This window comes from Malus sylvestris, chromosome 4 (genome assembly GCF_916048215.2).
Source record: "Malus sylvestris chromosome 4, drMalSylv7.2, whole genome shotgun sequence".
Taxonomy (NCBI): Eukaryota; Viridiplantae; Streptophyta; class Magnoliopsida; order Rosales; family Rosaceae; genus Malus; species Malus sylvestris.
Window position 1 is genome coordinate 14,672,972 of NC_062263.1, and position 20,122 is coordinate 14,693,093.

Sequence of the window (20,122 nt, forward strand, 5' to 3'; positions counted from 1 at the left end):
TGTGAGATTCATTCTCAATACACCCCTATGTGTGGGGAAATTTCAAGCCTAACTCGTGAACAACACAACATGGTGACGTGGATCGCGTGTAGCTATTTGACTTCACACGTAGAACAACCTCATACTATAAAGAAGTTCAAATTCTACCATAAAACTAATTGACAATATGAAAAGTAGTCCAACTTACATATAAGCATGTAGAAATTCTCTTTTTCCGTTAACGTGGAATTCATTTCAATAGATGGAGCTATTGTGTTGTAGCTTATAAATGGTGGGATGACTTCCAGTTTACCATACAATGATCAATGATGGCGCCCCTTCACCATCCCCATCTATTTCCCGCCACGCATCACATTCCCCTTCTCTTTTTTACTCATATTTCTCGACCACACACCTACCTCCTACTAGAAAATTCCGATTATTATAATGTCTTATATTTTCCCCTTCTGGAATTTCAGATAGATAAGAATCCGGATATTCTCTTTGTGAGGATCCCGAAGATTCGTAAATTATATTCGTTAATTGTACATTATACGGTTAGAAATCGTTTTAAATATTTTTATTTAAAATTAAATATAAACAATACCTGACAAAAACTGACCGCACAATCTACGATGAATAAACACAATTTACGGATTCTTAAGATTCTCACTAAAATGATTCGAAAAGGATCTTGTTGGGATATATAATAATCATACTATCACTCAACCAGTCATTCTGCTATATCTTCTTTTTCAAGTGACATAGATTCAATTTCAAATTGTTTAGAATTCTTCAACGCACATTTAATCATTATATTTAGTAACACGTCGTACATTGATGTACTATAGTATTTTTGACACTAAACCACATGACGTTTGTATTAAAGATGTATCTGCCTGTTTAATACATCACTCGATCTAGAAGCTCCACCGAGTTGAAAAGATTGTACGTGCAACCAGTTGTACAAATATACAATTATCAATCTTACTAGAATCATGTACATATTTTATTTCATGTATAATTACAGATCGCTTATCATTTTTGTTGTCTTTATTTACAACTCGACGGTATAAAAATTTAGTGTAACCGAATGTAGAATCATGGGTGTCGTGTCAGTTTATCTGACAAAGTGTGGTGTGTGTCAAAAGAATCGATTCCTGTCCTACCAATGTGGGACAAAGCTTTACTGCACGGAAAGAAAGAGTTTAGACAAACAAAACCCTCTTAATATGGAACATAAAAAAGATTAAGAAACAATTAAAAACAACAAAGAGAAGGAAAAGGGAAAGAGAGAAAAGAAAAGAATAAATACGTTGGTAGTTGTCTGGCAATGGAGCTCAGGTATAATAGCCCTTCTTCTTTAGCTTTTTCTCCTCTCTTTCTTCACCTCCTTCCTTCCTTCGCCTTTCCACTCCAAAAAAAGATATAGCTGCAGTGATTCTCTCCATTGCCATTACCACCTTTCCTCCTCTCTCTCCTCCCTTGTATACGTTTCTTTCTCTCTACTTTTTAGAGAGAGAAAGAGAGAGATTGACAGTTCAGAGAGAAAAAGCAGCCATCATCACCCCAGAGAGGGAGAGGGAGGGAGGGAGAGAGAGAGAGAGGTAGAGAGAGTGATCCGAAATGGGTTCTTCAGGGCAGAGCAGCAGCAACTACGATCTGTCGTTCAAGATCTTGCTGATAGGAGACTCCGCCGTCGGCAAAAGTAGTCTGCTTGTTAGCTTCATCTCCAACTCTGTTGACGATCTTGCCCCCACCATTGGTATTATCAATCTTTTGAACCCCATCTTTTACATTTCATTTGGGAGGTGATAAAAATGTCATTTTGTTAATTCTTGTGTTACTGGTGTAAGGAGATCAAATGTTGTATCTATATTTGTATACTGTTGGATCGTATAAGGGTAATGCTAGGAGACCAACTGTTTAGCCTAAATTTCGTAAATTATATATATGTTGTGGTTGTTGACGATTGGATTATTATTTAAATGTTGATTAATGTGCTTATTTTCTATTGGTAATCCCATCACATTGTTTACAAATTTGGTCTAAAAAGTTGGTCTAAATAGTGTTGTGATTAAGAAGAGAATATTGCAGACGTGGGTTAGGCTAGTTCGGCAGTGTGCCCACACTCGCACCCAAGTTCCAATTCATCTTCCTGTAGATTAGAGTAGTTTAGAAGTTCCAATTCATCTTCTTGTAGACTAGAGTAGTTGAGAATATGGTATTCAAGAATTTTCCAAGGAATGGGCTCAAAGAAGTTAGTAGCTTGAAGAACTTTGGGTATCTTGTGCAGAATTTGGTTTGATTTGGACGGACAACCATTTGTAGTATATTTGATGAGTTTTGTTGCATTGTTCGTAGGTGTGGATTTTAAAATCAAGCTGCTCACTGTAGCTGGGAAGAAAATCAAGATGACTATTTGGGACACAGGTAGAGAGAGCTTCACACCCAAATTTTCTCATCAATTTATTGATAAAATTTTAAATGATGAATTGGGAACAAATAACATTGTGTGTTGCAGCTGGACAGGAGAGGTTCAGAACATTAACAAGCTCTTACTACAGAAATGCCCAAGGAATCATCCTTGGTACGTTATCCCTTTCGCCATTTTGGTTTCGAAATCTTTATGTTTTCTGTAAGGAAAATGTGACATTGCTTTCACCTCGGAAATATGAAGCTACTTCTCCTGCTTCTCTTAGTAGTGTCTGTTTTCGTATCATGGAACTATTACCTAATCTTAAGTTCTTAGAATACCTTGCATCCAACAGTTGCCTGATTTTAGCTAACGGATGACTCCTTCGCTTTGTTTTAGTGTATGATGTGACTCGGAGAGATACCTTTACGAACATATCGGATGTGTGGGCTAAAGAAGTGGAACTGTACTCGACTAACCAGGACTGTGTCAAGATGCTTGTTGGGAATAAAGTTGATAGAGTAAGTTTCGTATTCTCTGTCTTATATTTTAAAACTTGATCCCAGAGAACGAACAAGAAGTGATCGATAGTTGTGGGGCGTTGTCTCTCGTAGTAAGCATACAGCCCGAAAAGGTCTTATTAACTTATCTCCATGCTCGTCCTATATCACAACCAAAGCAAGAAATGGATGAAATAGTTTGTGGTCCTCATCTCTATTTTGATCTCTATCTTTGAGAGATTCCATGTTTTTAGAAATCTGGTGAAACCTCTTATTATCTCAACTTCTTGAATGAGTTAAGTTACGAATCAATTCTTTTCAATTCCAGGAATCTGAAAGGGCTGTAAGTAGAGAAGAGGGGATTTCTCTTGCAAAAGATCTCGGATGTTTGTTTCTTGAATGTAGCGCTAAAACTCGAGAAAATGTGGAGCACTGCTTCGAAGAGCTAGCGTTGAAGGTACTTCCGAGAAAGTTTTTCTTTTAAACATGCTCGATAGAGTTAGAACTGAAGTTCTCATGCCAGATGCAACTGTATTTTACTTAAATGACAGATGCATATCCCTAAAAACTTGTTGACATAATTTTAGCAGTGCAATTTTCTAATCATATTGCTAATTACTCAAGCTCAAGGCAGTCGCCCTACGATTTTATTCCACACAGTATTTTTTTTTCTGTTCCTAATTCTAATCAACTGGGACTGTGCAACAGATAATGGAGGTTCCTAGTCTCTTGGAAGAAGGTTCGACCGTGGCAAAGAGAAATATATTGAAGCAGAAACAGGAAAATCAAGCACCTCCTATCGGTAGTTGTTGCTCGTAAAATGCCACCATGTGCACCTCGTATGAAGCTCCACTCACATCAAGAACAGATCTTGTATATGTAATTTCGATGTTTTTTTTTTTCCGTCTTACTGCATAATTGTTTGTTTCAATCGTATAATGCACAAATTGGCACTCATATAACTTATGTATTAGCTTGTGTAAATGTAATTTCCTTGTTTTTCCGCCATGTTATGGAAGAAGAATTGCTTGTATTTTTATATAAACAGAGAAGAAAAGAAAAAAAAAACATTCATTAGCAACACTTAATCCATATACATGCCCATAAGTTTTCTGTAGATCTCCACATGCTGAGTTCTGCAAGATCATTGCTATAAGAGAACTTTCTTACACCCATGGCATGAAACGGATGTTTCACATTTATGGTCGTGTGAGCACACAATGTAACAAATGTGAGACACCCGTTTTATGCACCGGGTGTAGGGAAAATTTCTTTTCTACCCTTTATTACTTTAGTCTAAAGAAGACTTTTCAATTGCACTATACAAATGAATAGTATTTGGACCCGAATTTCTCATGTCAGATTACCATAATTTTTTTTCTCTCATTGTATCTAGAAGTTAGAGGTCGCACTTGGTGCGATGGCAAGTGCCTTCGCCCATGAGTAGTAGGTCTCAGGTTCGAGACTTGGGAGCAGCCTCTCCATAAATGGGGGTAAGGCTAGCCGACATTCACCTCTCCCAGACCCTGCGTAAAGCGGGAGCCTTGTGCACTGGGTACGACCTTTTATTGTATCTAGAAGTTATTTCAATTGCAGTGGCACCCTTAAAAATTGTGCTCTACAGTTGTGTAGCTGGTTTTAGTGTGTTTTTTTTCAGTTTGAAAATTTTAGATGGGAACAGCCAAATGCATCTAGACGTTTGATCTGCCCATTCTAAAATTTTGAACTCCTTTAATTGGTCTTTGTTATTTTTGTTTTTGGGGGGTATCATATACGCTAAGGTTGCCAATTTTTTTTGGGAGTATCATTGTTATTTCAATTTAATTGTTTTTCTCAATTTTTTTTTTTGTAATTTTTTTTTCTCAGTTTCAGTTTTTGGATCCCTAAATTATGTTCTGTTTTTTATCATGTAAATTCAAGGAATGGCCCTTTCTCCAGCCAATCATTTGAACCTAAATGATTAAAAACAGTTCCATTTCTAGGCTTTCATTTGGTTTAAGGTTTTCTAATTTGCTTTGCTTTTGTGCATTTCAATTTCAAAGTTTTTGTCAATTTGCATTTTTATTTACATATTCCAGCAAAGATACATATTTTTTTGCCAGCCAAAAATATAAAATGTCAATTTATTGGAGGTCCTTTTCATTTTCTGATTTAGTTTAATTCCAAGATTTTTTAACCCAATTGCCAATTTACGTTTAAGTTCAGTTTATTCCAAGGTTTTTCATTTATGCTTCTGTTACTTTAAAGCTTCATGTTTCTTTAAACTTCATGTTTTACAAGAATCTAGGGCACAGATGAAACCGTGGCAAGCTAGTCATTTGGTCATTCAACCAATTGAATGAATGAAGAAAATTATGGCAAAAGTGGTTGTTTGGGAATGATTGGACATAATTTTGTTCTTTCATTTAATTGTTTGAATTGCCCAATGCCAAGTTTAGCAAGTTTTCATCTGTACTCTGGATTCTTATCAGCCAATCATCCATCTTAATAAATCTGGATTCTGGATTCATATGGTTGTTCATTTGAAATTACTTTTCACTGTGAGCAGGGTGCAAGTGGTTAATTAGTTAATTGTTTTCACTCAAGTTTTGCTGATTGTTCAAATGAGTTTTAATCACCTAAATCATGTTACGTTTTTAAATAGGGAGGTTAGTGGGATCTATTTTGATAAGTCCCTTTATCCCTCAATGTGAAGCCCACAAACCAATTTGTCTCTATGTGACTGATGAATGAAATCATTAGTTTTATGGTCATTACTCCTTTTTACACCTTCTCAATGCACTTATGTTTTTAATAATGGATATTTTTTGTTGGCAATGATCTGATCGTGTTAGGATTATATTTGTGAGCTTATATTTTAGTCTTCGTGATTATCTGAACACATAGGATGTTGGTGTTGACCATTCTCTTAGTCTGGTTTTCGAAAAAAAACAAAAACCACAACAAGACTATGCATTACTGAAGTTTAAAAGGCAGGTATTTTTTCTCTGGCATGCCATTGTCTTTATTTAATCATTCTTCTTAAGCTCTGATGGACAATTGAAATAAAATGAACACAAATTTGGACAAGAAGTTCTGATCCTTCTCCAAACTGTTAGTATAGGGATGGTTAGATTAGGAATTTTTATTAGCTTTTAGTGATTGACATCTAAATACAGGTTTTGTGTGGCATATCTTGCTCTTTAGCTATAAATTACTTGGTTAACACATGGTGTTGGGTGATTTAACAATGCACACACTTATAAATCCCTTTTAATACCATGTTAGGAAGCCAACATCCAACTCAAAAACAATAACGATGCTAACTTGAGAGTTGATAGTTTAAACTTATCTGGAAGCCTTTTTTCTTTACAGATTTGTAGTTCATGCTTTTAATAGTTCCCAATGTATTTAGCAGTTTTTTAAAATGAAGTAAATCTCCATGTTTGAAATCTCACACTGGCCCTTTGACTTTTGAGCTATATTAATTAACACTTGTTTCATGGCTGTTCTTACATGCTTTTGAGAAACTTTCATATTCCAGGAAGGTTTTCTTTCACATCATGTGGGGCAATTCAGGTGAGATTCAACGTAGATCTAACTTTCTATTCACTCATGAGATCCAGGAAGTCCGGAAGGGACAACCACGAGTCCTCTCTTCTCGAGAATCCCTACATCCCTTATCAATATATGGACAGCTCTCCCTCGAGCACAGGTTTAGGTTTGGCCTCAAAGGGAAAATAAAACAGAGCACCTAACAATGTATCTTCACAGACCAAAAACTACTAGATCCCCCTGTCTCAACACGAATGTACCCGACGGAATCATTCTTCAAGCCTAAGTAAGAATCCAGTCGAGACGAAGTTCTTCATGCTGTTCCCTCCCAATCCACAGCAATAGGCATTAACAAGATTTTGATCCCCCTTTCTACCTAACCCTCTTCGTCACGAAAAACCCATCGAAGATCAGGAATATATCCACTTTCTTTGATCATGGCTGAAAGAGAATCTAAACTTGCATAACAGCGAACCTGAGTTTTTACAACAATCCAACTTGTTCCCGGAGGCTGTTCCAGTCTTTCGGGTTTGGAGCTGTTTGGGTGTGGAAGGTGATGTTTCAAGGTTTAGGTTGACAGGCATATCCATAGCAGAGCTCCCTTCACATGTGGCAGAAAATCTGGGATGATGTTGTTTATTATGTTGACAGTTGGATCGAATGAACTACAAAAATTAACAAAGATGTGAGAGGTAAAAAGAGACGTGAATAGCACTATTTTTTGTGACGTTATCATTTTTATTTCAAGTAAGTTGTCCTTTTGTTTTAATTTTCTCAACTTCCGTCTGCTGAAATGAGCAATTTACATGGGACGATGTTGGCTTCATCGAGGCATTTGAAAACAATAATGCTTAGCCACGAGAGAAAAAAATACACAACAATGTATTGTTGGACAGGAATGCAACTCGTTTTATGTAAGTCATTCTCCTTTACATGATAACCAATATTAATCACAATACATGGATTAGTTGATGATGAGAAGCTCGCAGAATTGCATATTATACAAACTAATAGAAAAGCAAATGCCTCGTCTCCGTCAAGGATCTTCTTGGGTGTTACAAGCATTTACACTAAACACAGGGCTTTACACCAATACTTTGCGGAGGAGTTCGGGCGTAATTGTGCAGGAAGCTCTTTGTTGAACTACAAGATTGCGAAATTGTGTTCTGATGACTCTCGCTCAAGTGCATCTGGAGGTGAAAATCCTCAACGTCTTGTGTTCGCAACTGATGATCAACAAAAGCAAAGAACATTGGGATCCTTGAAAAAAAATTCCGATAATAAAGCCTACTGGCATGCCATACCAGCAGAGGCAGCGTCCAAAAGTCTTCTAGCTTCTGTGACGGCCTCTGGTAGGTCACTTGGGATCTGCCCGAATTTTCAATGAGAAAATCCACAACAGAGACTATAGCAAAATCGATTAATAAGTATAAAATTTCAAACACAAACCTTTCCATATAGGTTCGCCTTGGTAGGCAAAGCTCCAGATGCCAGCAACAATCTTATGATATCAGCATGTTCACCTCTTGCTGCATGATGAAGAGGCTGCTGAAGATTTGTCAGAAAAATGACCACAAACATTTATGAAAATCAAGCCCCGTTACAACATTTAATACACAGTTCCCATTTGAAAGCAAGAATTCATTTTTGTTAAGGGTAGTTAAGTAAAGTTTGTTTTACTTTACTTAGCTAGTAAGATAAGTAGTGAGGATATATGTAAATGATGGTATATATATACCAAGTGTAATATTATTGAATAATATAATTCACAATTTTATTTCTTCTCTCTCTCTAAACTTTCTTACTAAATCTCTCTCTCTAAACTCTCACATGGTATCACTCGCCGGTGTCTAACGACCTCCAACGATCCTTCGTCTCTCTGCGTTCTCTGTGTTCTCTCCTTTTGCTTCTTGTCGCTACCAACAATGGCGGTATCGTCTCCCTCTGATTCTTCCTCGCAGCCATCTCCTGCAGATTCTTCGGCCCCAAATTCGTGCCCTAATTCGGTCAGTTCTTCGCTTACTATTTAGAATATTGGTTCGCTGGTTCCGATTAAACTCACAACTACAAATTGGATCACCTGGAGTGCTTTATTTGCACCAATTTTTCGTCGGTACAATCTCACCGGCCTCATTGATGGATCTCTGGTGGCGCCGCCCATGTATCTTCTGGATTCTTCAGGACATCGCACTTCGACTGTGAATCCTCAATATATCACCTGGTTTGAGAATGATCAAAACATTCTGATCTGGATCAATTCGACACTCTCGGATTCTCTGATTCCCTACACTGTTGGTGTTACCTCTGCTCGAGATCTGTGGGCAAAACTGGAATCTCGTCTTGCTATAGCGTCGCAATCACATATTCATGAACTACGCTCTCGTCTTCGCACGATTACCAAAGGTGATTCCACTGCGGCTGCTTATCTTCAACAAATTGAAGAAATTGCTGATGCTCTTGCGACTGCTGGTGCTCCGATTGCTGATTCGGAACTCATCTCTGTCCTTCTTCATGGCTTACCGCCTGAATATGATGCTTTTGTTGACACTATTCAATTTCGTCTTGGTTCCACTACTGTTGATGAGTTACATGGCTTATTGCTTAGTAAGGAGATTCAATTGGCAAATCGCAAGAAGGTTTCTCCCTCAGTGCCATTTCAAGCATATCATTCCTCTGCTGGCATTCTCCCTACACCACCTGCTGATTCTCCTTCTCAGGCGTACTTTGTTTCTTCTCATGGCCGTGGCTTCGATCGGAATTTTTCTCATCCTAGAAATTTTCAGAATTTCTCTCGCCAATGTCAGAATTTCAGTCGCCAAGGTCCGAATTTCTCTCGCCAAGGTCAGCATTTCTCTCGCCAAGGTCAACAGAAGAATAATCGTGGATCCAAACCAAATTTCCACAATTTCAATCGAAGAACTTCCTGTCAAATTTGCCGTCAATCTGATCATGAGGCTATTGATTGTCCGCATCGTCTGAATCCTAACTATGGTACCAAGCATTCACAAACTGCATATCATGCGAATACTGCTTCCAATGCTTTCCCTCCTTCCAATGCTTCCAATGCTCCCACATGGCTTCTTGATACCGGTGCCAGTTCTCATATGACCAACTCGTATACAAATCTTCACAGTCCTGAACCCTACAGTGGTCCTGATCAAGTTTATATTGGCGATGGCAAAGGTTTGCCTATCACTCATTTTGGTTCTTCTTGTCTTCCTACCTCTACTCATACTTTTGATTTGCACAATGTGTTGCATGTTCCTGATCTGAAACAAGATTTGATTTCTGCCAATCAATTTATTGTTGATAACTGGTGCTCCATTCATCTATATCCTTTTCACTTCCTTGTGAAGGATCTTACTTCGGGGAAGGAGCTTTTTAAGGGTCCTGTCAAAGCTGGCTTTTATCCTTTTCTTGCACCTCCTGTTGCAGACAATCATCAAGCTTATGTGACCAGTACTACAGCTTCTCAGGGCATTTGGCATCATCGCTTAGGCCATCCATCATTCAAGATTTTACATAAACTAGGCTCTCAGTCTCGTATCTCTTGTTCAGATCACATTCATAAATTTGTATGCTCTAGTTGTGCTTTAGGCAAATGTTCTCGCAAACCATTTACCTCTGTTTCTTGTACAACAACCAAGCCTCTTGAGCTGTTGCATACTGATGTATGGGGTCCTGCGCCCGTTCCTTCTGTTAATGGATTTCGATATTATCTTCTATTGGTTGATGACTTTTCCAAGTATTCATGGTTCTTTCCACTGAAATATAAATCTGAGGTTTTCAGTACCTTTGTTCACTTCAAATCTGTGGTTGAAAATCTCTTGGGTTTCAAGGTTATTACTCTGCGATCTGATTCTGGTGGAGAGTTTGTTAATCATCAATTTTCTGATTTCTTGAAGACACATGGGATCTCTCATCAACTGAGCTGCCCTCATACTCCAGAACAAAACGGGTGTGCTGAAAGAAAGCACAGGCATTTAGTCGAAACTGCTCGGACTCTTCTTACAGCATCTCAAGTACCTCATTCTTATTGGGTTGAATCATTCTCCACGGCTCTTTATCTCATCAATCGCATGCCTACTGGTAGTAAACTCTCTCCTTGGGAAATCTTGTTTCATAAAGCCCCAGATTACACAACTTTGAAAGTTTTCGGTTGTAGGTGTTATCCTTGGCTCCAACCTTACACTTCCTCTAAACTTGATCCGAGAAGCAAAGCTTGTGTCTTTTTAGGCTATAGCCTTAATCATAAAGGTTATCGTTGTTTGGATGCTCAAACTGGGCGCCTTTATATTTCTCGCCATGTTATCTTTGATGAAACCACATTTCCTTTTCATTCTTCTTCACCTCCTGTCCGTCCTTCCTCTCCAGTTCCATCTATTTTCAATTCCCCCTCCATCCCAACCTCATTAACATTTACTCATTCCTCTCCTGTCTCGTTACCTATCTCTGATTCCATTCCCTTATCTCCTTCTTCTTCTACAGCTTCCTTACCACCCTCTTCTCTACCTAATATTCATCCTATGACCACTAGATCAAAATCTGGTATTTTTAAACCGAAGGCTCTTCTAGCAACTAAGCATCCTCTTCCCTCCTCTTTATCTCTTGATTACACACCTTCCACCTACCTTCAAGCCTCTAAACACCTGCCCTGGCGACAAGCTATGCAGGAAGAGTTCAATGCGCTTTTTCAAACTGGTACCTGGTCTTTGGTTCCTCCTACTTCCTCTCAGAATTTAGTAGGTTGTAAATGGGTTTTTCGTATTAAACGGAAACCTGATGGCTCAGTGGACAGATACAAAGCCCGTCTGGTTGCCAAGGGATTTCATCAGCAACAGGGCTTAGATTACAATGAGACATTCAGTCCGGTTGCCAAACCAGTCACTATCCGCATTCTCTTAACCCTTGCAGCTAAATTTGATTGGTCTATCAACCAGTTGGATGTGAGTAATGCTTTTCTGCATGGCACCCTTACTGAGTCTGTTTTTATGGTTCAACCTCCCGGGTTTGAAGATCCTACTCAACCCCATCATGTCTGTCAATTGCATAAGTCCCTGTACGGTCTCAAACAGGCTCCCCGAGCCTGGTATGCCAAGTTAACAACTGCATTACAGTCTCTTGGTTTCTCTGGATCCAACAATGATCACTCTTTATTTGTTAAGAACAGTGATTCTGTGGTCTATGTCTTGGTTTATGTGGATGATATCCTCGTCACTGGCCCTGATTCTGCAGCTTGTCACTCTGTGATTTCTCAACTCTGTGCATTATTTCCTGTTAAGGATTTGGGACTCCTGCATTATTTTCTTGGTATTGAAGTCAAGCGATCTTCTCAGGGCATCTTCATCAATCAGCCTAAATATATTCTGGATCTTCTCAAGAAGGCACACATGGATGGTGCTAAACCTTGTGTTACTCCTCTGAGTACTTCTAAATTGGATCATTCTTCTCCCTTACTGTCCAATCCTGAAGAATACAGATCCTTAGTTGGCGGCCTTCAATACTTAACCTGGACCCGACCCGATTTGTCCTTTGCAGTCAATCTCGTATGTCAGTTCATGCACACTCCTCGGGAATCACATCTTCAGGTTGTCAAGCGTATTCTCCGATACTTGAAGGGCACGATTACTCTTGGTCTTTGGTTTCCCAAATGCTCTGCACCCCTCAGTATTAATAGTTTCTCAGATGCCGATTGGGCTGGTTGCCCTATTGATCGGCGTTCCACAGGTGGTTTTTGTATCTTTCTGGGTGATTCTCTTATTAGTTGGAGTGCCAAGAAGCAACCCACTGTTGCTCGATCCTCAACTGAAGCGGAATATCGTTCTTTAGCTAATACTGCTGCTGAGTTAACTTGGATCTGCAAGCTGTTAGTTGATATTGGTCTCCTGCTTCCGTGCCCTCCTAAACTTTGGTATGATAACATCTCTGCTCTTTCTCTTGCTAAGAATCCTCTGTTTCATGCTCGAACCAAGCATGTGGAGATTGATTATCACTTTATTCGTGAGAAAGTTTTGGCCAACTCCATCACTGTGCATTTTGTCTGTACACAGGATCAAACTGCCGACATATGTACTAAGGCTTTATCCAAGGATCGGTTTCTTTTTCTCCGTGACAAACTCTCACTTCGGCTACCTCAGCTTAGTTTGAGGGGGGATGTTAAGGGTAGTTAAGTAAAGTTTGTTTTACTTTACTTAGCTAGTAAGATAAGTAGTGAGGATATATGTAAATGATGGTATATATATACCAAGTGTAATATTATTGAATAATATAATTCACAATTTTATTTCTTCTCTCTCTCTCTAAACTTTCTTACTAAATCTCTCTCTCTAAACTCTCACAATTTTAACATCTAATCATCTATCCAAACTCCCACATAAAACACAATAAAGATGGGATTCGAGTAATACTCACAGTATTACCTTCAGCATCAACTGTTTCTAGCATTTTCTTTTCATGCTCAGCATCATTAGCACTGTTAATTAAAAGTTGAACCACTTCGGTGTATCCTACATCAATCATTTAGGAAAAAATAAAAAAATTGCATAGAAAGATAATTCAAACATCGTAATAGTTAGAAAGTTTTTATAGCCTACCCCCAGCACAAGCATCATGCAAAGGAATTGCTCCATCTTCATCCTTAGCCTCCAATTTTGCTCCTCTCTCCAAAAGTAACCACATCCGAAGAATTATTTTCAGCTCAAAGTATTACTCAACAAAATGAAAACAGAACCACATACTAAGCAGATGACTGACCTGGACACAAGAAAGATTACCATATAGACAGGCCAGATGGAGAGCTGTGTCTCCATCTTCCACTGAATCATCAATGCTACCTACTAAGTTATCTGTATACAAATCAGAAAGAAGGGGATTTGGGAAAGCATCGGTAGAAATTAGATAACGCCCAGAAATCAAAATGGAGCAATTAAATACCCCACAACAACAACAACAACAAAGCCTTTTCCCACTAAGTGGGGTCGGCTATATGAATCCTAGAACGCCATTGCGCTCGGTTTTGTGTCATGTCCTCCGTTAGATCCAAGTACTCTAAGTCTTTTCTTAGAGTCTCTTCCAAAGTTTTCCTAGGTCTTCCTCTACCCCTTCGGCCCTGAACCTCTGTCCCGTAGTCACATCTTCGAACCGGAGCGTCAGTCGGCCTTCTTTGCACATGTCCAAATCACCGGAGCCGATTTTCTCTCATCTTTCCTACAATTTCGGCTACTCCTACTTTACCTCGGATATCCTCATTCCCAATCTTATCCTTTCTCGTGTGCCCACACATCCCACGAAGCATCCTCATCTCCGCTACACCCATTTTGTGTACGTGTTGATGCTTCACCGCCCAACATTCTGTGCCATACAACATCGCTGGCCTTATTGCCGTCCTATAAAATTTTCCCTTGAGCTTCAGTGGCCTACGACGGTCACACAACACGCCGGATGCATTCTTACACTTCATCCATCCAGCTCGTATTCTATGGTTGAGATCTCCATCTAATTCTCCGTTCTCTTGCAAGATAGATCCTAGGTAGCGAAAACGGTCGCTTTTTGTGATCTTCGCTAGATTGCTCCGGTCATTAGTGTGGATAAGTATATAAATGGATAGAGATAGGAAAGCAAACACAAGATGTACGTGGTTCACCCAGATTGGCTACGTCCACGGAATAGAAGAGTTCTCATTAATTGTGAAGGGTTTACACAAGTACATAGGTTCAAGCTCTCCTTTAGTGAGTACAAGTGAATGATTTAGTACAAATGACATTAGGAAATATTGTGGGAGAATGATCTCGTAATCACGAAACTTCTAAGTATCGGAGTGTGGTGTCGTCTTGACTTGCCTTATCTGTCTCATAGGTAGATGTGGCATCTTCTCTGGAAGTACTCTTCCTCCATCCAGGGGTGGTATCTTTAACTGGTGGAGATGCACAAGGTAATGTATCAATTTCACTTGAAGCTTACTTGTAGTTTCAGGCTTGGTCAAGCGCGATACAAACCATGTAGTAGGAGTCCCCCAAGTCGCCGAGCTAGGGGGTCTGCTGAAAGAGGTGACAGACAAGGTAAGCAATCAGAGCTCCGACTGATTGTTCACCTTCTCCCCATCTTGCAGCAGCATGAAGGATAAAGAGAAGAAAAATGAGAAGAGATGATATGAGATACTTTTGCTTTTGAAGAAGTAACTTTCCACAGGCTTATTCTTGAACTGAGCTGGAGGGTTTTCTGGTTTCCTCCAGAGTATAAGGCCGACTGAAGAATTTGAGGGTCAAAACAAGTCCATCAAATCTAGAGTACGTTCCACCCTGCTGATATGGGATACTTTTGCTTTTGACAGAGTAATGGATGTATCGGCACGTGTGCTGTTACGCTTGTCTCCACATGCTTCCTTGTATCCTTCGCACTTGCCCTATCTGTTCCTCAAGCAGATGCGGAATCTTCCCTGGAAACATAAGATGTTGAAGATGAGTACTCGAGAGCAATGCCAGGTAAGTAATCAGGTAAGGGGTTCCAGGCAGTCAGTTCCTGGCTGGAAGCTTGATTCCAACTGCTGACTGATTGCTCTCTTTCTCCTTGTCTTGCAGGTAAAAACAAGGCCAAAGGAAAAGACAAGGAAAAAGCATGATATGGGATACTCTTGCTTTTAACCCTGATGATATGAGATATTCTTGCTCTAGTATAGCTTGTTTGCAGAGGTATTATCGGGGGGAAAGAAAGCTGAATATTTCGAAAGGCTTCGTTGGGAGTGCCCTCTCAGATATGATGAAGGGTTGAGCATTTTTGCAGGTCTGCCTGTCCGTTGGGGATGGAGGTCGACATATATAGGAGTCTCCCTAACAACAAGTAGTAATGCTATTCCTTTACCCTGCTTGGTCATAGCACGGTAGTGGGAGCTGCCAGTTTCACATGTTTTAACTCTGTCAGAGCACTTTGAAAAAGTGGTCTGTGGTATCTGGCTCTCGAGATTCGGAAAACGATGCCTCTTCGATTTTTGAGAAAGCAATCATGTTGGGGTCTGACTCTCGAGATTCGGAGAGCAGTGTCTCTTCGATTTTTGAGGAAGTAATCATGTTGGGAGTCTGGCTCTCGAGATTCGAAGGGCGGTGCCTCTTCGATTTTGGAGCAAGCAATCTTGTTGGGAGTGTTGTCTCGAATGTGAGTAAAGGTTGGGCATGTTTGCTAGTCTACCTTGCCACGAAGCACAAAGGTTGACACACAGGGACTTTCCAATTATCCAGCAATGGTACTGTTCCTTTACCCTCTCTTCAATTTTGAGAAAGTAGTCATGTTGGGAGTCTGGCTCTCGAGATTCGGAGGACGGTGCCTCTTCGATTTTGGAGCAAGCAATCTTGTTGGGAGTGTTTTCTCGAATGTGAGTAAAGGTTGGGCATGTTTGCTAGTCTACCTTGCCACGAAGCACAGAGGTTGACACACAGGGACTTTCCAATTATCCAGCAGTGGTACTGTTCCTTTACCCTTGTGGGTAATAATATGGTAGCTAGACCTTCAAAATTTATGTGTCTAAACTTTGTTAGTGCTGTTTCTTTGCTATTCTTTTACCTTTCTTGGTCAGAGCGATGTAGTGGGAGCTGCAAGCTTCACGTGCTCAACTTTGGCAAAGTTATATGTGGTACCCATGAGCTATTGTTGCGTGTGGGAAGTGGGTGATTGAACAGTAAGATTCATGTGCTTTCTACTTCACCAGAAGTCTTCGACAGAATGCCCATAATTTCTGCAAAGCTGAGTGTGCGTGTGACAGGTGCTGACAAGGCTAGAAAAGTAGGTGTCTCTTCGATTTCTGAGATTGGCCCTCGTGGTCTCTGAGCAGCCCAGCTTTTGAGAAAGCGAGCGCCTCTTCGATTGATTCGGAGAACGATGCCTCATCGATTTTTGAGAAAGCAATCATGCTGGGGGTCTGGCTCTCGAAGATTCGGGGAGCAGCGTCTCTTCGATTTTTGAGAAAGTAATCATGTTGGGAGTCTGGCTCTCGAGATTCGGAGGGCGGTGCCTCTTCGATTTTGGAGCAAGCAATCTTGTTGGGAGTGTTTTCTCGAATGTGAGTAAAGGTTGGGCATGTTTGCTAGTCTACCTTGCCACGAAGCTTCTCTTCGATTTTTAAGAAAGTAGTCATGTTGGGAGTCTGGCTCTCGAGATTCGGAGGACGGTGCCTCTTCGATTTTGGAGCAAGCAATCTTATTGGGAGTGTTTTCTCGAATGTGAGTAAAGGTTGGGCATGTTTGCTAGTCTACCTTGCCACGAAGCACAGAGGTTGACACACAGGGACTTTCCAATTATCCAGCAGTGGTACTGTTCCTTTACCCTTGTGGGTAATAATATGGTAGCTAGACCTTCAAAATTTATGGGTTTAAACTTTGTTAGTGCTGTTTATTTGCTATTCTTTTACCCTTCTTGGTCAGAGTGATGAAGTGGGAGCTGCAAGCTTCACGTGCTCAACTTTGGCAGAGAACTTTGGCAAAGTTTTCTGTGGTACCCATGAGCTATTGTTGCGTGTGGCAAGTGGGTGATTGAACAGTAAGATTCATGTGTTTTCTACTTCCCCAGAAGTCTTCGATAGAATGCCCATAATTTCCGCAAAGCTGAGTGTGCGTGTGACAGGTGCTGACAAGGCTGGAAAAGTAGGTGCCTCTTCGATTTCTGAGATCGGCCCTCGTGGTCTCTGGGGAGCCCAGCTTTTGAGAAAGTGAGCGCCTCTTCGATTTCTGAGATCGGCCTTTGTGGTCTTTGAGCAGCCCAACTTTTGAGAAAGCAAACGCCTCTTCGATTTCTGAGATCAACCCTCGTGATCTCTAAGCAGCCCAGCTTTTGAGAAAGCAAACGCCTCTTCGATTTCTGAGCAGGCGCCTCTTCGATTTCTGAAGCTCCGTCGAGTGCAGATTTTTATAGGGGCTGGCATTAAGTTCCAAAGCACACTTGAATCTCCACCAGTAGAAGCTTCATTCTTGCACTTCTAAGATCTTGATTTGTCCGACCTCTTCTCTCTTCAACACCTTTGAAAATGTCTGGCCCCTCCGACCGTCGTTTTGACTTGAACCTTGTTGAAGAGGCAGCCCCGCCTTCTCCAGACAACATATGGCGTCCATCCTTCGTCTCCCCCACTGGTCCTCTTACCGTTGGGGATTCCGTGATGAAGAATGATATGACCGCTGCGGTGGTGGCCAGGAACCTTCTCACTCCCAAAGATAACAGACTACTTTCCAAACGGTCTGATGAGTTAGCTGTTAAGGATTCGCTGGCTCTCAGTGTTTAGTGTGCAGGTTCTGTGTCTAATATGGCCCAACGCCTATTTGCTCGAACCCGCCAAGTTGAATCATTGGCGGCTGAAGTGATGAGTCTCAAACAGGAGATTAGAGGGCTCAAGCATGAGAATAAACAGTTGCACCGGCTCGCACATGACTATGCTACAAACATGAAGAGGAAGCTTGACCAGATGAAGGAAACTGATGGTCAGGTTTTACTTGATCATCAGAGATTTGTGGGTTTGTTCCAAAGGCATTTATTGCCTTCGTCTTCTGGGGCTGTACCGCGTAATGAAGCTCCAAATGATCAACCTCTGATGCCTCCTCCTTCTAGGGTTCTGTCCAGTACTGAGGCTCCAAATGATCCCCCTCCGGTGCCTTCTCTTTCTGAGGCTCTACCGACTGCTGAGACTTCTCCTAAGCAACCTTTGTGAAGGCTCCCTCTTGTGTGTTTATTTTGACTCATGTATATGTACATAAGCAATTAAATACCCCAAGAAAACAAATTTAAAAAATCATGAATATTAGTACAATGAAATAACTAAAATGGGCAGGTATTTAAACACATAAAAATCAAACGGCCCTTGTGATAACCATTTTGCTTTTAGCCTTCGGTTACGATTTTTATATTTAATATTTGAAATTTAGAATAGAGGGGAAGTACATAGAAGAGTAGAAGAATGATGGTCGGATAGATGTAGAAGAAATGTATCAAAAAATGATGGGAAAAGTGAAAATTCAAAATGTGTTGGCTATCCCACATTGGTGGCGGAAAGAAATAAATAATGAGTTTAAATATGATTACCCCACTCTAACTAATACTGAGGTCTTTTGTAATAAAACCCCACACCTACAAGTGGTAATTACCAAGTTAAAGACATTATCAGTGTTCTTAGAGTGGCCTCCGGCCCGTCAACCTGAAAAATTCAACAAAATGTACACAAAACTGAAACTAAAACCCAAAATTCAAAAACCATGTTTAGTAGTTTCCACTTTCAAGTTTTGTTTTCATTCATTCTTCTCCCACATGCTTTCCTCATATTCAAATACAAAAAGTAAAATCCAAACACTAAAAACAAAGTCGTTATCAAACAGACCCAATGTTTCCACTTTCAAGATTGTGTTTTCGTACATTTTTTTTCATTTTCTTCCCCGTATACTTTCCTCGTATCCAAATACAAAAAGTGAAAGCTAAACACTAATGACGAAAGTTATCAAACGGACCAGAGCTTTGAGCTTTTTAGTACACTAATCAGTCAAACACAAGCTAAATTAAGCTTGTATAACCAAACTCTACTGAATATATTCAGAAAAGTAAGTTGTTTAAGTTAATTGGGTTTATAAGTATATCAAAATAGGCTGAAACGACTAAATCAAATGATTATCAACCAATTAAGAAATCAAAGTGAAAAATCAGCTGGAAAGTGGAAGTGGGTATACCGAGAGCGAGGCGAAGGGCGTCGAGGTCGCCCCGCTGAGAGGCGTCTGCGATGGCGCGAAGGTGGGGAGGCGCGTGAGCATCAAGCTCCTCCAAACCCTCTTCTTCCAACAGAGCGTTTGTCCTCGTTGTCGTGCTCCTCCATCAGACCATTCCCCCGCCCTGGAACCGCCATTGTCTTGAATTTTATGGGGTTTTGTTTCGCTGCGTCTCTCACGAGAGTTCTAATTTTAAGGTTTAGAGGGGGTGCTTATATGGGTGCGTTTGGTACGCAGACGGAACGGAACGGAACGAGACGGGACGGGACGGAACGAAGGTGTAATTTTTGAAAAAGACATGGGGTATATTTGTCTTAAAATGGTAAAACATTGCGTTCCACAAACGTGGAACAAACCCGTTCCAGGGGGAGGTGGAACGCAAAAACACTCAAAATCTGTCCCGTGGAACAGTCCGTTCCACCCATTTTTGGCGCACCAAACGCGGGACGGAACGCCTCGTCCCGTTCCGTCCCGTCCCGTCCCACGTACCAAACGCACCCATATGTCTTCTGTTAAAATTACAGTTTTGGGCATTCGGAGAATTGGTTATGTGGAATGGGGCTCACCGTCACCTACTGTCTCTTGACCAAGGTATAAAATATCGATGATATCGGAAATATGGTAGTTTAAAAACACGAAAATTTCGATGGAAATATCGGGATATTATCGATATCGATAAAAATTGAATAAAAACCACGGAAATTGTAAGAAAAACTTGGAATTTTTTATTGAAACTTTGCAGGATATTTATTTAGTCAATTATCTATTAGTTTATCACAAAAAATTGGAAGGAAATGCATTGCATGATAGATATAACTGATTTAAGTTGATTATATAGCGAGCTAGCAAACATTGTGAGTGTAGAAAATATGTAGTAATTAATTAAAGAAGTTTAAACACACCATAATCATTTATATATAATGAATTAGTACAATATTTTACACTTTATACCTTGCATGGTAAGATAC

At 40.3% G+C, this 20,122-nt stretch overlaps 1 protein-coding gene and 1 pseudogene across 1 annotated transcript; one reads left to right on the forward strand and one right to left on the reverse strand.

Moving 5' to 3' along the window:
• Positions 1-1,271: 1,271 nt before the first annotated feature.
• LOC126618012 (ras-related protein RABC2a-like) lies at positions 1,272-3,903 on the forward strand. Its single transcript, XM_050286087.1, has 6 exons — positions 1,272-1,744; positions 2,344-2,412; positions 2,504-2,569; positions 2,795-2,916; positions 3,224-3,352; positions 3,604-3,903. The coding sequence occupies exons 1-6, from the start codon at positions 1,606-1,608 to the stop codon at positions 3,712-3,714; spliced, it is 636 nt and encodes a 211-aa protein (XP_050142044.1). The 5' UTR covers positions 1,272-1,605; the 3' UTR covers positions 3,715-3,903.
• A 3,411-nt stretch (positions 3,904-7,314) lies between these two features.
• On the reverse strand, positions 7,315-19,344 carry LOC126618013 (uncharacterized; annotated as a pseudogene).
• Between the last annotated feature and the right edge of the window lie 778 nt (positions 19,345-20,122).

What these genes read in the sequence shown, in the direction of transcription:
- LOC126618012 (XM_050286087.1), top strand. Translation starts at nt 1,606, where the DNA reads ATGGGTTCTTCAGGGCAGAGCAGCAGCAACTACGATCTGTCGTTCAAG. An exon ending in TTGGGAATAAAGTTGATAGA is followed by an intron (nt 2,917 to 3,223) that starts GTAAGTTTCGTA and finishes TTTCAATTCCAG; the next exon opens with GAATCTGAAAGGGCTGTAAG. An exon ending in TCGAAGAGCTAGCGTTGAAG is followed by an intron (nt 3,353 to 3,603) that starts GTACTTCCGAGA and finishes ACTGTGCAACAG; the next exon opens with ATAATGGAGGTTCCTAGTCT.